The sequence below is a fragment of the Sceloporus occidentalis genome, unplaced genomic scaffold (genome assembly GCF_023333645.1).
Source record: "Sceloporus occidentalis isolate IW3139 unplaced genomic scaffold, rSceOcc1.0.p SCAF_5, whole genome shotgun sequence".
In the NCBI taxonomy this organism is placed as follows: domain Eukaryota; kingdom Metazoa; phylum Chordata; class Lepidosauria; order Squamata; family Phrynosomatidae; genus Sceloporus; species Sceloporus occidentalis.
Genome location: NW_028316985.1, coordinates 117,679,364 through 117,699,217, shown reverse-complemented (window position 1 = coordinate 117,699,217; position 19,854 = coordinate 117,679,364). Strand labels below are relative to the sequence as shown.

General features: G+C 38.6%; 1 protein-coding gene across 1 annotated transcript in view; it reads right to left on the bottom strand.

Annotated features, from left to right (window-relative positions):
• Positions 1-1,733: 1,733 nt before the first annotated feature.
• DCUN1D4 (defective in cullin neddylation 1 domain containing 4) overlaps positions 1,734-19,854 on the bottom strand; it is a 28,844-nt gene continuing 10,723 nt past the window's right edge. Inside the window, exons 2-11 of the mRNA XM_089525221.1 lie at positions 19,247-19,317; positions 17,434-17,473; positions 13,396-13,510; positions 11,953-12,044; positions 10,450-10,520; positions 9,487-9,578; positions 9,028-9,136; positions 7,432-7,536; positions 5,835-5,937; positions 1,734-5,723 (exon numbers count right to left, since the gene is read on the bottom strand). Of these exons, the coding sequence (XP_089381347.1) occupies positions 5,668-5,723; positions 5,835-5,937; positions 7,432-7,536; positions 9,028-9,136; positions 9,487-9,578; positions 10,450-10,520; positions 11,953-12,044; positions 13,396-13,510; positions 17,434-17,473; positions 19,247-19,317 (854 nt within the window). The 3' untranslated portion in view covers positions 1,734-5,667. The remainder of the gene's footprint in view (positions 5,724-5,834; positions 5,938-7,431; positions 7,537-9,027; positions 9,137-9,486; positions 9,579-10,449; positions 10,521-11,952; positions 12,045-13,395; positions 13,511-17,433; positions 17,474-19,246; positions 19,318-19,854) is intronic.

Sequence of the window (19,854 nt, the reverse complement as noted above, 5' to 3'; positions counted from 1 at the left end):
TCACAAAGAGCCAACATGGGTTTCAGAGAAATCTTATCTCTTTCTTTGATAAAATTACCAGCTTGGTAGATGAAGGGAATGCTGTGCATATAGTATATCTTGATTTCAGTAAGGCTTTTGACAGGGTTCCCCATGACATTCTTGCAAACAAGCTTGTAAAATGTGGGCAAGACAAGGTAACTATTACATGGATTTGTAATTGGTTGACTGGCCGAACCCAAAGTGTGGTCAGCAATGGCTCCTTTTCATCCTGGAGAGAAGTGACCAGTCCCACAAGGCTCTGTCCTGGGCCCAGTGCTATTCAACGTCTTTATCAATGACTTGGATGACAGAATTGGAAGCATTCTTATCAAATTTGCAGATGACACCAAATTAGGAGGAATAGCTGATACTCCAGAGGACAGGATCAATATTCAAAACAACCTGAATAGACTAGAAAGCTGGGCCAAGGCTAACAAAATGAAATTCAACACAGATAAATGTAAGGTACTGAACTTAAGAGTGGAAAAATGAAATGCACAGATATAGGCTGGTGGAACCTGGCTGAACGGACTACAGGTGAAATGGATCTGGGAGTCCAAGTAGACCACAAGTTGAACCTGAGTCAGCAGTGCCATGTGGCGGCTAAAAAGGCCAATGCAATTTTAGGGGGCATCAATAAAAGTATAGTGTCTAGATCAAGAGAAGTAATAGTGCCACTGTACTCTGCTTCGGTCAGGCCCCACCTGGAAGATTGTGTCCAGTTCTGGGCACCACAATTCAAAAAGGACATTGAGAAACTGGAGCGTGTCCAAAGGAGGACGACTAAAATGGTGATGGGTCTGGAAACCATGCCCTATGAGGAACGATTAAGGGAGCTGGGGATGTTTAGCCTGGGGAAGAGAAGGTTAAGAAGTGATATGATAGCCCTGTTTAAATATTTGAAGGGATGTCACATTCAGGAGGGAGCAAGCTTGTTTTTTGCTGCTCCACAGAACCTGACCCAGAACAATGGATGCAAACTACATGAAAAGAGATTCCACCTCAACATTAGGAGGAACTTCCTGACAGTAAGGGCTGTTTGACAGTGGGACACACTCCCTCGGAAAGTGGTGGAGTCTCCTTCCTTGGAGGTCTTTAAACAGCGGCTGGATGGCCATCTGTCGAGGATGCTTTGATTGGGAGTTCCTGCATGGCAGAGGGTTGGACTGGATGGCCCTTTTGGTCTCTTCCAACTCTACGATTCTATGAATATCTTGCCAAAAAGACCTCAGAAATCAGAGCAGCCCAACCCAGATTTGAATGTGAGTTTCCACACTTTTCCACCCAATTTTGGCAGTATTTCCTCAAGTGAAGTGAGTTAACTTTCCTTTTCAATGAAGTATTAAACTTGGCAGGCTGGAATGCCTCCCTACCTTTAAAGCAGCAGGTACTGTTTCCCTCCTCTCATTTTTTGGCCAGGTCATGCCTATCCTCAGTTAACAGAGTAATTTCTTTATTCCATTAATGGGTTGTTTACCCAGATGGAAAACAGATGAGGAACCCATCCCTACCAGGCATCCTTCAGGCAACAATGTCCTTTTGGTAGAGCAGCTTATCCCTCTCCTCCAGCTGGTTGAGCACTGCCATAGAGAGAACAAAGTGCATTTTCTTAGCCTTCCCTCTCCACCTCCTCATTTTTCCTTTCATCTATTCTCATTCCTTTTGCTTTTTTTTTTTTTTTACAAACTGATGGAAGAGAGCCATAAAAACAATTTCTGAAACAAAAAACACAAATACTGTTTTATTTATGGAACATCATTTTTTACACAAAATTGCAGTGCACAAACTCAAATAAGATGGAATTAACAGTACTTAGTCAGTTTGAGCCACAGGACTTGAAAATCACACCTCAAGTTTGCAATACAGGAACACCTAAGACAAAAACAGCAGTTGGTGTCATTAAACTGCTCTTTCTGCCAGAACAGTGTGTGACAGAATAAATTCTGAAAACACACACTTTTGTCTCAAATGAAAGAATGCCAGTGTAAATTGGTGGTTCTATGCATTTACACAACCATATGGAAGGACAGAGTCTAAGGCTTTCAAGAGGTATTTAGCAGTTGTAATTAGCCCAGGCACAAAGCAAATTCTTACAATTCAGCTACACAGGATTTAAGCACCGTTAGGTTCTTGACTGGGAACAAGTTATATTATATTCCACTACTTCTAAAGGGACCATGGAGACATAACCAATGATCCAAAAGTAGGGAAAAACTAACTGCAGGCACAGAGTTACTTAAAATTCTAAATTGGTTATGCAGTAAAATGAATCCTGGAGGTCTCTCCTTAAGAAACTGATGTGCATTAAGCAAAAAGGAAAATAGTACTGTATATCATTACATTTATTCAGATTTTTATGGTCCATTCATCCTATTATCTTGCTTTTCTAATACAGAATGGACAGTTTTGCTGCCTTTATGAACAAAAAGCAAGAACTTACATCATACAAATCAACACCACATCAGGAGGACCAAGTTTGTCTTCAGTATTGTATTTCAATCTAATTTAGCAAGAAAGTAGATTATATTGATAGGTGGTACTGTATTGCCCAAGAATTCAATTTTCAATTCTGAAAGTCCAGTGTGCCAATGAAATACACCTATCTATCTTTGGTATTACAGAAAAAGCCTATTTGACAGTATCTGGAGTCTTATTTCCCCATGGACCAGTCTACCACTCACAAATCAGTTTGTACACTAGGTAACCACACACAGAAAACACTGATTGTGAATGTGAAGAGCATTTAAACTCCAATGGAGCACTTTGTTCCTAATCACAAACTGAGCCATGATGTCAATACCTTTAAGATGCTTGACATTTTGAGCAAATAAAAAAGATACAAGGTTTGTTAAACATTCCATTAATAATCTATGGGCTAGATTTTAGAACATAAAGAGCACATTCATCTTTCTTCTATTTCTAAAGCCTGTATCAATTGTAACAAAAATTGTATACTGATGAAATTCTGAATATTCTAATCTTGAAATGTGCTTGTTAAGACAGTCTGCTTTTCACAGCGAAATTCAAGGACCAATTCTTTTTGCTCAGGTATTGGTAGCAAAATATAAATACAAATGTCTTATTTAATTGCCACAAGATCTATAAAATTCTGCACATGACAGAACTTTACAAAGCATTTCACAAAGTGGCAATGGTTTGTTCTGAGAAGTCAGAGATGATAGAATTCTCCATGTGCACCTTGAATTCTAGCTCATTACTTTACTGATTAACTTAACATTCTCAAGTAATGCCCACACATGATTTGTCAGTAATACCTGGGACCAGAATTCAATTAATTCCCATTTTTGCTTCAATTTTTAAAGGAAGTATTATACAGTTTGTTCATTTCATAATTTCTTGCATATCACACACCCAAATAGATTGAGAACTGGCACCAGGAACTAGACTAGATCTCGTGAACCCTTGGGCTACTTTGTCTATCCTGGCAACTTTTTAACTTCTCAGCAAGATAACATGCAGTAAATCCTGTATTTTCCACCTTTCGTACCTTCACAACTATTCATCTATGCCTACCCCAACTGTAATTAACATAGCAGATCTTTAAAGGAATTAATAAATAGTTTGATGCTGCAAATTACTTTATGGAAATGTTACATACCTGTAGGTAATGTTACAGTATTATATATACAAGGAACTATTTTTATCTGCTTGCAGATAACAAGACAAATAGATAGGATAGAATTTTATGAATAAATCATAATTCTTTACCCATAACACCCAGAAATTATTTTCTCTTGAAATCTGAATTCAGATACAATTAACACAGTTAAGATGGAGAGAACTATGAGCACCTGGGCAGAATCCTACTGGAGCACTATGCTTGCTGGTGCACACAGTAATAGTAAGAGAAAGCAGACAAAATCTACTGACTCATAGCCATACTTCTGCATTGCCTTTTCCCTTCATAATAACCATTCTTGTGGCTTTCTTCTTGGTAGCACTGTCTATGCTAGTGTAGTACATAAATAAGAATCTGGACATAATCTTTTCAACTTCACTAGTCTGGTATGAGCTGGCATAACACAATACTACCAAGAAGTCTTCTGAAGGTGAGAGGGGCATACTCCATGATGAGACAGATTTCCATTGAGAAGTGGAAGAGTTCAGCACTCTCTCCCTTTTCAATGTAGAATGACATTGCACATGGGCATCCTGAGATGCCAGTCCATTATTTTTCTGTTCAACCATGATTGTTTGGAAGCACTCAAAACTGAAGAGGCTTATGCCTATACATGTTCTGTCAGTTATTTAGTAACCCAAAAATGAAGAACAAGGGGTAAAGTACTGACCACTTATTTCTGTCAAACCAAAATTTTAGAACTGAGATTTACCTATTTTAGTTTTCTGCTAGGATAAAATGCCAGTTAATGTTTTTATTGCAAACACTACAGCTACCACACTGTCCATTAAACATACACCAATGCATTTTGGAAGTATTTCCATGGAAGTTTGCCCTCTATTTAGCAAAAATTTGTCAAATCAATTACTGGAATTTATATAGAAAAGTCTGGGGTAAAAACAATATGGTGAGACATGCCTTGTCCTCATCATCTAGTTTCCCCAAGCAAGTAATGGCTTGAACTTTCCTGTGCAAACAGTTAAGAAAAGTAGTCCCAAATGAGTGACAATGCTGGTGATTACTTTGCCCATTGCCTGCAATAGACACCTACAAGGAAATCCAATCTCTGGTATAGTAGAAGCCAGTAGTATTCTTTTGGTTCACAAGTTGCAAGGTTTTCTGGGTAAAATTTAGCAAATGATTCCATAACATGAAATACACCCACAAATCTGTTTAATTTTACAAGGGACTTCACTTTACCTTCAACTAAAACATTCTGGGAACAAAATAAAGCAAAACTGAAATAAAGAAATATATACCAATTTGCAAGTCTAAAACCCTTTTTAATCAGTTTTAATTTGATCTGCTGTACTGATTTGAAATCTACAGCACTCTGAGTATCAGAAAATCAGCTTTATCACCAAATGGAAGTCACTGTAACATGTACAACTCTATTCAAGAAGCTGTAACAATTGTAATAAGTTTGCAGTTTTAAAAAGACAGCCAATACTCGCTTACTAACAAAACTGCTGTTGGGCATCCGCATGTGAAGAAATCATACTGCAACATCTCCTCTCAAAAACTGGCATGTTGCTAACTGGCAATAGCTCTACATAGTCACCATCCCAACAATCACTTTTCCTGAAATGCTATGTCTGAGATCGTGTGAAAATTAAAAATTAAGTTACATGGTTACTGACTGCAACTAGAAATATGCCACAAAATTATTTTTACAATACATTTCTGCTGAAATAATTCCTAGGTGAAGCTTTTTTATACACATATACAAAGTTTAGACAGCAATATACACATTAATCACAGTGAGGATGCTGGTAAGTTCACCATCTGTAGTGTAGATACAAAATGCAAAGCAGCCTTCAAAGAGAACAATGCTACTAAGCAAACAGAGCTGGCCTGTTAAACAGCAAAACACCAAAAGGTCCCTGAAAATGGGATACAGTGCAGGAAAAGCAGCATGCGCTTTTATACAAATAGCAGTTTATGGCTAATGGTCAACATAACTGTAGTCACAAAGACTCTTGAGCGGCTGTGCATAGTTAAAGTTCCTATGTCATTTGTTTTTCTTTATACCACTCCACAAATTCATCCAACAACACTGGCCCTGAAAAAGAGAAAATTAAATGTTTATTTAAGAAGATTGTTTACATTTAAATAAAAGTTTCAAATATAGCATGATACTGAATTATTTTTGTTTTTCCACACAGCTACATACATGCACCATCTTCATCATAATTGCTGAGGTCAAGATTAATGGTTCTGCTGAATTCCAGAACATTACACCATTGGTCCTTGTTGATCACCTTGTACTTAGACTGCTGCTTAAAAAAAAGTGAGAGTTATTGAAAGCATGAATGTCTAATTTTTAAAATTCTGTTCTTTGGGTTTGTGAATACTTCAAAGATTCCAAATCACTTTTTAATAAAATAACTTTGGGTTCAGCCCCCTATAGAAGCCAATTTTGAACAATGACAAGCAGGTAGGTAGAAGTTACTAAAAACTAAATACTATAATATTAACATTTGAGGAAAGAAAAAAGTCAGGAACTACTATTTTTAAAAGAATTCAAATACTAGAACGGGAGAGGACAAGCCGTGGCTCTCCAGATGCTGTTGGGCAATTCTCAACAGCCCTAGCCAGCATAGCTGATCTTCACAGCTGGGAATGAGGCATTCACTTTGCCCAAACGTATATCAGAAGTAGGCAGGAAGCCCCCCACCCCCCCAGGATACCAAAATCTGCAGGGGCTCAAGTCCCATTGTCCCCAATGGCAGTGCGTGAGGAAAGGGGAGGATGCAGTGCAGCTTTAGTGAGAACCAGTAATGCTGATGAAGTGGTGGAGATAAGGTAGCGAAGGAAACATGGAGGCCATATAACAGACGTTCAGGACCTGCAGATTTTGTACCTCTGTCTTAGTTCCAAAACACACTGCAGAAACAATCCAGTTTGAGACCGCTTTATCTGCCCTCGCTCAATGCTAGGGGAATTGTAGTTTTGTGAGACATTTAGCCTTCTCTGTCAGGGAGCTCTGGTGCCACAATATACTACAATCCCCAGGATTCCCTAGCACTGAGCCAGGGCAGTTAAAGCAATCTGAAACAGGATTATTTCTGCAGTGTGTTTTGGACCTTGCATAATACTTAGGAAATGTATTATACAATATTAAGTGCCCCAAATAGTTCACATTATGTGCTGCCTTTATAACTATGCATGATAAGTTTGCATAAATCCACAAATTGCAGACCTGTGATTATAACAACGTCCTAATTTTCTTTTTCCTGCATCATTTTTAACACCATGATGAAGAAGCTAGTGGAGCTTCAAAGCTTGCAACATATATTTTATGCATTTTAATTGGCCCCATAAATATATCTCTATTTTGTGGATTTTGGATGTTATTGTACCATAAAGATAGGAAACTAAGACTGGGAGATAGTTTGTATGTCTAACATAAGTGACGTTTAGTTCACTCAACTTCTGTTTCTTCTGAAACTATGAGTGGTATTATCAACAGTCCAATCAATTATAATGTGGCATATAACATGTTTGTGTAAATTTCTTTACAAGCAATAATAATAATAATAATAATAATTTGTTTTATTTATATACCGCTATTCCAAAGATCATAGCGGTGAACAGCAAGTAAGCTAATTTGCCCCCAACAGTCTGGGTACTCATTTTAGCGATGTAAATACTCAGGCTTGACAACATTTTCAAACCACTTACTACTAAATTCTCAAGTTTAATTTCTAGTGCCCCCCCCCACTCCCGCAAGCATTTAAAATATATAAAAAAGGTTTTTCTACTGTTACCTCTAGGAACTGGTGAAATACTGGAAAAAGAGGCCACGTTTTTCCTAAGAGAAGTCCTAACATACACTTGGCAGTATTTATATCTAGGCTTCGCTGGTCCTTTTCCTGTCACAATGAAAAAAGGGAATTTGCCATATTTGTCATTTGAACTGATAACCAAGGTAGCTTAGTCTGCACAAGATAGAATATGTGAATTATGGCTGGCACCCAACCTACAATCACCGTTTAGAACTGCAATACTGTGCAACAGTATTATTCCCAGTCATAAGTGCACCATTAAGATCATTGCACAGGCAGAATACAGTAACAAGCACAGCTGTGTAACTGTTGTGATTTGCAATAGTACTTCGCTTTGCTTAATGGGCTGCCTCTGTGCAATGACAGCAGACAGAGGGGGGCAATGACCCCAACAGAATCATAAGTGAAGTTATGGATGCCCTTCTCTCAGCCAATAAAGTGCCCCCACCTTTTGCAGTGCCCTGTTGTGCAGCGGATGCCCCTGCTGCACAAGGGACATCTTGCATGCTGTGATGCAAGTCCTCGTTGTGCAATGGAGCATCTTGCATAGCGACCTATAGTGACAGTAACATTTTTAACATGGTTTTTTATCATGTCAGTGAAGTAGCTCCATCATTATAAAGTTATCTCAGCCAATGATGCAGGATCTCAACCAAAATGTGATTATCTTCACTTAGTTCTGGGGGAGGGGGGTGTTTAAATACAAACAGTGAAGCCAGACACCCCCTACAAAATTACTAAAGTTTTTACATTCTTTTACCAGCATCAGATATAAGAATTCATTCTATGTCAATATTAATTTTCTAACATGGATATATAAACAATGTCTTATTTTCATGAGTATCTGTATTTTGTTGCACTGTCACAGCAGAGAGGTACCTGGGAATACATTCCTTTTTTTCTCCTACAAAGCTTGGGAGCTTTTCAGCAGCCAGTATATCAGTGCTCAGTATATCAGACTGTAAGAAGGTCTTGAAGAAGTATTAAGGCTTTCCAACAACTCTTTCAGCAAAGTTTACAAGACGCTGCCTCTGCAAAGAATATTGTTCACTCCCAGGCATGTCTGGGAACGGCAGAGGTTTTGAATATGCTATACAGTATTTTCTTTCCTTATACTCACTTCTGCATGGCAAACACTAGTCCTTTCTCTGAGTATAAAATGGATTGGCCAGAGGAAAGTGTATAAATGATTCCAAACCATGATTCCTGGACTGTCTTGGGGAGAACTGGGTGTAGAAAACTGTGATTGAGTGGTAGGCCACTATCTAAAAATTGTAAATTTTAAAACTAAGACTTCCAAAAGTAATGAAATATGTACAGAAGGCAAACAGGAAAACCAAAAATGAGCATAAAAACAACACTGATGTGGAAATGATTCATCTGAATAACCAGACATATGAGGAAATATACATAAACTGGACAAAAATTCTAAATCAGGAATAGAATTCTGCACACTATAGGACATTTGAATAAACATTTGGAATCATTAACACCAACATAGAAATTACTTTCTATGAAAGCATTGGTAAGAAAAGTGATGAAATGAAACTGAAAAAATTCCAGTCTCAAACTACTCACCCGTGCAAAATCAAATGCATATCTGTAAATAAGTTTAAAATTTGTAGGCTCATTTAATAAAGATCTCAAGTAATCCAAAGAATTTCTTAGCTTCTCTGTTGTATCACATCTGCAGAATTAAAAATAAAATACCGATTTAAATTTTAGAACTTTAGATAGACTTAATAACCATGATACAATTTTATGGTCCTTACAGGCTGTGTTTCCAGAAAAATGTATAGCAAAAATATTGTGCCAATTAACCTTGTCATATATACTAATCAGTCTATAGTTGAGACCTACAATATGTTTTTCATACAGTTCTCAGAATTTGCGGGGGGAGGGAGCAGGAACAGAGACAGACAGACAAGGAATATTGAAAAAAAAAATCAAAAGATACAGAAATGTTAGTTCCTGTGGACAGTGAGATTACAATTTCTAAGATAACAATGCATTGCTATTGATTAAAATAATACTTACTGTAGAGATGTCATTCCTTTTAACCATTCTTGCAACGTAAAATAACCCATGTTCTGAGCATCCAGCTTCCAAGCTAGCACAAGCATAACTACCTAATTAAAAGCAAAAAAAGTTATTACAATACAGAAAGTTCAGATTTCTATATGAAGCTCTGCGTAGTTTAAGAAGCATTCATCACCAGTTCTCATCACTAAAAGTACCTTGAAAGGTGTCAGTTTTAAGCTACTCACACCTACTTTCAAGGACAAAGAAATGCAGGAAAAAAACAGCTGAACCACGTGGACAGGAGATTTCTATCAAAACATCTCAAAGCCTTCAATGAAGAGAGAAGGGAGTTAAAGAATGCATTCTCTGTGTCTCAGGAAAACCTCAAGACACAGTGAGGTTTTGGATGAAGTAATTCTGGCCCAGGCCTTTGTTGTTGACGATGACACTGAATATTTAGCCTGTAAAGAGGCTGTTCCATGCTTGAATATTTAGCCTGTAATGAAAGACAAAAGACTGAGGTGCAAAGTAAGGAGAGGCCTTAGGTCCACACTGTATGTAAAGTGGAAAGTTCCTGATGGTGGCCCAGTATTTCTGTGTTACCACTTACTGGTCTTCAAAATGTAAATAATGCATACACTTACATCATTTGTTAAGCCATGATTACAGTGAGTATTAGTCTCAACCTTGGGAAATTTATTAATATAAAAAAGACAATTTTTAGACAACTAGAATACCCTCATTTGCATCAGTATGAACTGGATCGAGGAAGAAGGGATGGTGCAGTCTTTTCTCCAGTATAAAATTTAAAATAACTGCAATGCATAAGTTGCCCAAAAGCTGTGGAATGGGAGCAGGATATAACCTGAATGAGTGAATGAATAAAAATGGATAAAAAAACAAGACTGTACTTCCCCATTGTTTTATTATTTGAAAGCAAGTCAGTGCTCTGCCACCTGTAAATAAGCCTGAACGTACATTTTCTGGTTCAACCCCAATGTCCTCACAGAATTTCTCCATTCCTTCAGGACCCACAATATCATCTGTTCCTATAAGCAAATGAGATTGTGTTACTTTCACTTGAGAAACTACAATTACAATTTACAAATGTTCAAAATACTGGGTTGTTCATATACTGCATTCCAATGAACATGTGACTGTTTAAATATGTAGTATGCATAGGATAGCATATCTGTAAATAAGTTTTTAAAAGATTCAAATCCTTTTGTCCTACCTCACCCTCTACAGAATGTTATAAAGGTAAAGGTAGTCCCTTGACATGAATGTCTAGTCGTAACTGACTGTAGGGGGCGATGCTCATCTCCGTTACTAAGCTGAAGCGCCAGCGTTGTCCAAGGACTATTCTGGTGGTCATGTACCCAGCATGACTGCACAGAGCACTGTTACCTTCCCACCGAAATGGTACCTATTTATCTACTTGCATTTGTATGCTTTTGAACTGCTAGGCTGGCAGAAGCTGGGACTAGTGACAGGAGCTCACCCTATCATGCAACACTCAGGACCCGAAATGCCAACCCTCCGATCTTCTGATTGTCAGAACTGGCATCTTAACCACTAAGCCATCACATCACTCATGTTACTTTAATGATATACATCCATGTATACCTTTTCACAACATGCAAAAACTCAAATTTTAAAACAGATTTCAACAGATTTTGTCCCCCCCCCAAAAAAAAATTGAGCCTGTCTCTTACACAACAGTGTTTAAACGATAAACAAGCTCCTTTCTTTTATCTTTGAAGATTTACATTCACTGCTCTATTAATTAACAGAAACTGCTACACAAATATTAAATATGGAGCAATTAAATTATAATTTGGTGAATCACTTTATGATTTTAATAAATGCTCCTAGCAAGTATATATGCAAAATTGTCTGCAATTAGAGTAGTATCGGTATTGAAATTAAACGCTTTACCTTTTTGTGGAGACTAAGACAAACCCCTTGTGAAGAAATGTTGCCAAGAAAACCCCGTGAGGGATCACGTAAGTCGGAAACTACTTGAAAGCACACAACAACAAAAAAACATTGTGGTGGCTTCAGTGATGGACCAGAGCCCTGGGAGATCAGGATTCAAATCCCCCCTAAGGCAAGGAAACCTACTGGATGACTTTGGACAAGTTACAGTCTTTCATAGTTTTTTGTGGGTTTTTCAGGCTATGTGGCCATGTTCTAGCAGAGTTTCTTTCAGACGTTTCGCCAGCATATGTGGCTGGCATCTTCAGAGAATGAAGTCTTTCAGTCTTAGAGGAAGACAATGGTAAACCTCACCTGAAGAGATCTTGCCAAAAAAGCTACATTATAAGGTCAACTTGAAGGCACATAACATCAACAACAACATCGTTGTTGTTTTCATTGTTATTTCAGTGATCTGCATATTTTATTATGTAATCTTTATATACAAATGTGAAGTCTCTTAAAATGTTAGCATTAGGAATAGCAAAGCACATGTCTGCCTACCTGCATATTCATAGAACCACTCTAGGCACCGCTTGCTTGAGAACATGTCATCTTCTGTCTTTATTCTAGCAGAATCATATTTTCTATACATACTAGTGATGAAAAGAAAGAAGACAAAAATGTAGGCCGAGATCCTGCATAAAACATGTAGCCACAATTACAAGGCTACAATTTCTCTCCTAATCTGACCCCCCAAACCCATCTTAAAATCCAGGTACCTACACTGAGGAATGGAGATCTGTGGCACTAGAAAGCAGGACACTAAAGGATGCATCCATTGCCCTCCTGCCAGAAGTTGGTGGTGTATCAACCAGAAGCAGGGACCCCTGCAGGATCCAATGCAACTCCTCAGCATGCTGCAGCTTCCTAATGGAAGGATAATGCACCTGACATCCTTCAGCTCTTCACTTGCCAGCATTGCAGACTTCCACTCCTCACTGCAGCTGGCTGAATTTACATCATAGCAACAGTACAATTATAAATGTGGATAGGATATAACTGACTAACAGGATTCTAACCTGCATGTTTGAATTCTACATGAGATATCAAAATATTTTAACTCATTTTGAAATAGACTCTCATTCTTAGGTAATCCACACATTTTCACAGCCTTGACACAAATGCAAAATGACAATTCACAACTATGTAACAAAGCATTCCAAATTTAACTAATGAATTTCTGCACTGGAACCTAAAGCCATTAAAAACTGACACTCTGGAAAAAAGTGAAAGGCCATAAGAACTGATACCACTCTGTGAGATGATCAGGCCACAGTTACATAAAATGAAGTAAGGAAAAGGGAAACACTGGGACACCCATCTTCCAGCATATTCTAGACCTCTTCTCTAAATTTTCAGCAATCAAGTCTCTCTCTATATATATGTAAGGAAAAATAGGCAGGGCTGATCATGACTTGATATCCAGCAAACCACTTTCTTGAATTGGGATGAAACCAGAAACTACAGTTTTTGCAATCTGGGACCAGAATTTAAATGTTCTTCTCTCTGGATATGAATGGGGGTCAAAGGAGCTTGTGGTGTTCACCACAGCTTGTGCACATGAATACAAGAGATGTTCAATGTGAGCTGCTCTATATAATTTTGATGGGTGTATCTTTTGGAGGAACAGGAATGGAGGGGGGGGTTGATTCTGCTCTAAATTCCAGGGTCACCAGTGACATCTCTTCATTTCACAAAGCACTGTAAAGTCCATGGGTCCAATCCTAGAAGTGCATCATCAAAACCGTTCCTTATGAGAGAAAGTACTGTTTTCATAACTGCGTACTATATAATTCCTCAAAAAACAAAAAACCCAAGTGTATTTGCTGAACACTAAAGTATAAGCAAAATAAATCTGCCACCTCCACTTAATTATCTCCTGTCCACCCAGAAGCAATGTGTCCTGACAGAAAGGTAGTTGCACAACCAAACAGAATCACATACCCATCATGTCTACTCTTTTTAGCTGATAAGTCATCTCCAGCTGCAGGTCGCCTCTTTTTTCTTGGAGGCATCACTTTGCTAAAGCAGTCTGAAGAACTGCAAGACCTGAGACTTCCTGTGAAATAATTAAGCGGGGGAAAGAGAACAGATTAAATAGATGTAAAAACTCAGTCAGTAATATTTATTTAATGTAGGTCTGCTCAGCCTCAAAAGTGTTTGAAGCAATTTTTAAAACTAAGAACACAAACTTTTATACATTGAACAATAAACCATAACGAACACAGCAGAAAGGTCAAAACAGCAAAGCAGCAGGGAAGAATCCAAAGTACTATACGTTCAGTTCTAAAAACAGTAAATAGTAAATAACAGACTGAAATTTAAAAGATCTGGGGAAATATAAACATTGTTACCTGGTGCCTGAAACTGCAAAGAGTAGATGCCAGTTGTACAAACCTAGAGTGTGTTCCAAAGTCAGTGTGTCAGTACTACCAAAAAAATAAAAAACACCCCATTTCCTGTCAACTAAACTTCATAGAAGGCCCACCCCCAAGAAAAGCTTCCCAGAGAGAGAGAAGGATGGAGGAAACTGGGAAGAAACTTGCAGTTAAATACAGGAAACAAGAAGGAGAAGGGCAGAACAAAGGAGAGGAGATACGTGAGTATGCTTTAAAAGGCAGGTGAGGTGGAAGGTGCAAGAGGGAAAGGGCAAAATAATGTGTCCTCAAGATCAGCAAATTCTGTCTGAAACAGGGAAGCTAAGTCATAATGCCTCCAGAGCCCTTGTCTGTATTTCACCTGAGGAATGCTGAACTCCCTAGAGAAATTGATAGATAACATACCAGTATAACATGACAGCAGTAACTGCCACCTTATTATGCTGAACTCCACCTCCAGCTGTTACCACTGTGTGCCTGTCTCTCCACTGCACTGTCAGTTGGTAGCTAATGGGCCTGCACAGTAGTCAATATACAGTAAATTGGTCCTTGGTGGGCTGGAGGTAAAACAGCTTTTAAAGAAAGATTTATCATCTAATGAATTTCCACATTATCCTCAAACCAAGTCAGGAACTATATTAAGGAAACTGTCTTTTGTTTATGGTTATCCATGCCTAGTTACAACAGCCCCCAAGGAGTTGCCATGAATTTTGTGGACATCAAAAATAAGGGACATATATAAAAGCAATCTCCAAGTGTGAATATGATCCTTCAGGGGAACTGCAACCATATCTAGAACAGGTTGAGTCCTATCTTCATGGTCCCCAACAGTACCTCTGTCTTATCTAGATGGAATCTATTACTCTTTGTTGTTGATTCCATGTACTTTCTCTAAAAAATTTAATCAAAAAAAAATTAATTTAGAAAAATATGGTTGAAAACCTGCATGGTGAACAACACTGCAGGGCAAGGGGCTGTGTTTGATGGCCTGCAGGAACAGAGTCCAGAGGTTATGACATCTGGCGCAAGTCGCCAAGACATTGTGCATGGAGGGATAGAGCCAGAAAAAGGGTAAATAGGGAAATCAGGAATACACTGAATCAGGGGCTGGGCAACTTTCTACCACATCCTTTGGGCAGCCAGAACTCTACAGGGCTGATGGAGTGCATCTTTCTGAAGTGAGTAAAGTTGTTCCTGGGGACTCTGCAACAGGGAGTAAGGGATTACTGGTTGGCCTCGTGGGGCAAAGGGACTATGCAGATGCTTGTCCCTTATCCATAGCAGGGAATGGAGGGAGAGAATATAAGAGTTTCAGGCCTTGTTCCGAATTACAGGAAAATAAGTTTCCTGAACCAATTTTTGAAACCAGTTGTGAAAAAATGTGGTTCCTACTATGTTTGCACCGGTTTCAGGAATCGGTTCAGTGACAAGGGGGCAGGCTTGATGGCCCTGAGCAGCCAGAGACCACTCCAGCCACAATCACGCTGAGACCGCAGTGACTACTTGGCCGCTTGCAAAGTGGCCTGCCACCATGGCCACAAGCCAGCTGTAGCCAGTAGTCAGATTTTTTCCACTCTTTTTTTTATCTGGTCCAAAGGACCGGATTGCAGCCTTGGGGCGGCTTCCAGCCATTTTGGGGACCCAACTTAACTTTTATTCTCTTGCTGACTTATGTGTTGCTTACCCAATGCCCATATGCCACAAACACTACATCTCTCTCTTCATGCTGCAGCTACCAACCTTGTTCATATATAACTAACAGTTTTTAGTGCATAGACATCAACTGGTTGATCCTGGGCAAGTCACATGCTCTCAGCCTCAGGGAAAGGCAATGGCAAACATCCTTTGAACAAATTTTGCCAATAAAACTCCAGGATAGTGTTGCCTTAGGGTCGCTATAAGTCAGAAACTAAAGGCACACAACACACACACACCAACCCATCACATTAAAAAAAAACAGGGTTCAGGACACTGCAGGGTGCTCACTGTCCCTGTGATATCTTCAGCTTCATTGCTGCCTTCTCTGCACCACAACCAATAGTGGAAGATGACTACAGTTGAAAGATCTTAAAAATAACATAGTGTACAAACTTTAAATTAAAAGTAAACACAATATGCAATCTGCAGAATATTTTTACTATTAATATAAAATGTAAAGTGGAATGTACTTAAATTAAAACTACAATAAGCAATCCAAATGTAGGACCACAACAAGAGAAGATTTCCTTTGCATACAGACAGTAAGAAGGTTGGCTACCTGCCTACCAGGGAGAACCACTGTGACTACTGGACTAAATAAACTAACGTTCCCACTTGTAATAATACCCCTCCTTATGTTTAAAATGTTTATTCACAGAACCCAGCATCCACATAAGGCAGGGAACCTATACAACCAACATTAGCAACATCACAGAAACAGAACAATATGTTATTACATATACTGCATATACTCATGGATATGTCTAGAAATTTTATTCAAAAAACTGACTCCCAAAAAACTGACACATGGGACAATATACTGTACTATATATATGGAACCATCTCTTTCTCTGAGTAGAGTGGCAAAAGGCAAGAGCTCAATCCATCCCAGAGCACCTAAAAGAAACACCAATCCCTCTACGTTCTCCACCATAGCACCACTTTTTGAATATCTGGATAGGAAAATAGCAGCTTGTGGCTCTTTGGAACGTCTTCTCGAAGGAACATTGAGAGTAGATGGGATCAGTGCTTCTTTTAGGTTTTCTCAGGATGGACTCACTCTCATCTTTCGCCACTCTACTCAGAGAAGCAATGTTATTCCAATCACCACTAATGTACTATAATTCCCATTTTCTTTGCTTTGACCTTGCATCCTTTTTGATATGTACATGTTTTCTTAGCCCCATTAGTGCTTGGTCAGCCCACACACAAATCACACAGCCACCATTTACTGTAGTTCCTTCCTCATCCATCCAGCCTTTAGAGAGAGTACAAACAGCTGTGCCTGCTGAAATTTTGTAAGTTCTTTGGCATGGTTTTCCTTTGCTTCGTCCTTTACCTCCTTTCTTACATGCCCCTATGTTTTACCCTTGACTTTTCCAGGAGTCATATCAAAAGCCTAATTCTGGACCTAAAACCAGCCTTCGGCTATAAGATCAACTTATAAGGGAGGATATGCGGTACTTGGAATACCTTAGCAATTTTATTTACATGAACATGATAAGCATGGGTGCCTGCTGTAAAGAATGTTAACACTGCAGGTATCAAGAATGCTGTGTGTTATTACTGCATGTTGAAGTTATATTTTTGAAAAATCAGTCACAAAAAATGAACCAAATTTTAACCTAATTTTTCAAGATTATCTTTAAAAGCCGTCACTTTATAAGCATCTAGTCAATTACGAGACACAAAGAGAAAGTCATGTAGTAGTTTTAAATACTCGAATATATGTGGCCATTTTCTCTCCTAACAATGAGCCATTATACCATTATAATTTCTAGGAAACCTACATCTTTTCTGTTGTTGGTACACAGTTTCTAGAAATAAAAAACAGAAACTGAATAGGTTTCCCCTATATCCAATACTGTCCAAAACACTACAGTGCATCTGTACTTAAAAGCACTACCTGTTTGGCGATCGTCTTGACCAGCTTCTTCTGTCAAATTCTGCAAAACATTCAAATCAGTGCAGTTAACACAAAGTTCAGCTATTCCTAGGTAGCTTTCAAATAGCATCAGCTAACCTGTATCGTCTGAAGCAACTCAAGTAACAGTTGTGAAATATAGTTGGGACTACAAAGTGTCAGAAATCAGAGCCTTCTAAAATTCCAATAACAGGAAAACAGAGTTTCTGGAAACATGACCAAGAAAGCAATAGGCTGAAGACACCAAGGATATCCCAACAAATCCTTGAAAAGAGGCATTATTCCAAATAGTCTATTGCCTGAGAAACCTCTGGACACTGACTTTTCACAAGTTCTAGTAGATGTTGCAATACCAAGGTAGGAAGACTTAGCTGAAGAATGGGAGCCAAAGTTTCTACTACCCTGTTAAACAATGAGATAAGTGTGTGAGCTGGGTGTAAGTATGCAAAGGCAAAGCTGAAATCTTGCTTGTCCCAACATCTTCACACATACCATATCTCTACAATTAGCTGGGGAGACAAAGCATTCTTTTCAGTTAACCATACCTCAACTCATTCACTGGCAGGGAAGCGGATTGCTGACATTGTGGCTGACAAAAAGGAGATACTTGCTCCTTCTAGCAAGATTAACAATAAAAATGTGGGCTGGGCAGCTTCATTCCCAGCCACCTCCATCTGTGAAGAAAAAATGTAAGCAATCTCCCTCTCTATTATAATTCAGAAGATGTGTCATGTTTCCAGAAGGGTAACGGGGGGGGGGGTGTTGATCCATCTCCAAATGCTGTATATAAATGAATAAGGTAAGAGTTTTGGGTCTAATAATTAAAAAGCTCCTTCAAGGGGCATAGCCAGCTCAAGAGAACCTATTAGGGCACTTAAAGTGAGAGAAATCAATGAGGTATCAAGCTTAAAAATACAAATAGACATATTTGAAGAAAGCAATGTAACCAATATAACTTTTGAGTGAAAAGAAAAATACAATACAATAGAATCTGAGTTAAACACAAGTGGTGGTTTGTGGTACACCCTAAATGGCTTCAATACAAAAATGGGCATGATTTCATTAGCATGAGCCCTCTTAGCTGCACTACCGACAGCTCATAGAATCATAGAGTTGGAAGAGACCGCAAGGGCCATCCAGTCCAACCCCATTCTGCCACGCAGGAAATCACAATCAAAGCATCCCTGACAGATGTCCATCCAGCCTCTGCTTAAAGACCTCCAAAGAAGGAGACTCCACTACACTCCAAGGGAGTTTGTTCCACTGTCGAACAGCCCTTACTGTCAAGAAGTTCCTCCTAATGTTGAGGTGGAATCTCTTTTCCTGGAGCTTGCACCCATTGCTCCGGGTCCTAGTCTCTGGAGCAACAGAAAGCAAGCTTGCTCCCTCAATATGACATACCTTCAAATATTAAAACAGGGCTATCATATCACCTCTTAACCTTCTTTTCTCCAGGCTAAGCCATTGCACCAGCTCAGGAGATTACTGTCAGTGTACAAATAGATGTTGCTACCTCTGGCAAAGGATGGAATGTGACAGAACATTACTACTATCACATGGTAATTTTACAGATATAGTATGAACAATGTATTTGAGATATTGTATATGTGTAAACACTATGAAAGGTCATGCGATGGTGAACAAGGATGCGAGGAGTTAATGGAACTGAAGCAAGCACTGCACATGCTCAAGTTTACATATGTCTTCATTTCTTTTCTCATATTAACAGACGAAGAATCTTCAACTATACATTGAACACTACAAAAATAGCAGATAAGAAATAGCATGTGATTACCAGCCTATTAAGAGTGTGGTAAATCTTGTGAATATTTGCCAGTGTTGACAGATGAGAGTTCAGCTGAAAATCTAGAAAGAAAAAGATAAAATATTTTCTTAATTTGGTTATGAAACATCTTTAAGACTTCTGCACAGAACAGACTAAAAATGGTAAACAGAAGGCTGGTGAATTTCGTAAAGTAAAGCTCTTAATTCTGTATTGTCCTTTTATGTGCTGCTTTTCAAATGCTTCCTCCATTCACAGCCATTCTTGGATGCCATTTGGATTTTGGATCTTTTCAAGCTGTAATACTTTGATTACATATCCTACATCTCAAACACAATACAGCTCACCAGCTATGCACTTTAGCAAGCAGACTCATGAATTAAGACTGAATTGAAATCCTGGTACTGTATTACATTTGACCTATGTTTAGACAGGAGAACACAGAATTAACCTGTATCACAGGTTTGATTAATTAAGACTGAACTGAAATCCCAGCATTACTTCCTGCTTCAATTTACAGACATGGAAACAGAGAACTGGCCTATATCACATGTTTGCTTCAAAGAACCAAGCATTTAGAAAATATTTTAATATGTAATTAATGTAAATATGGAACCACG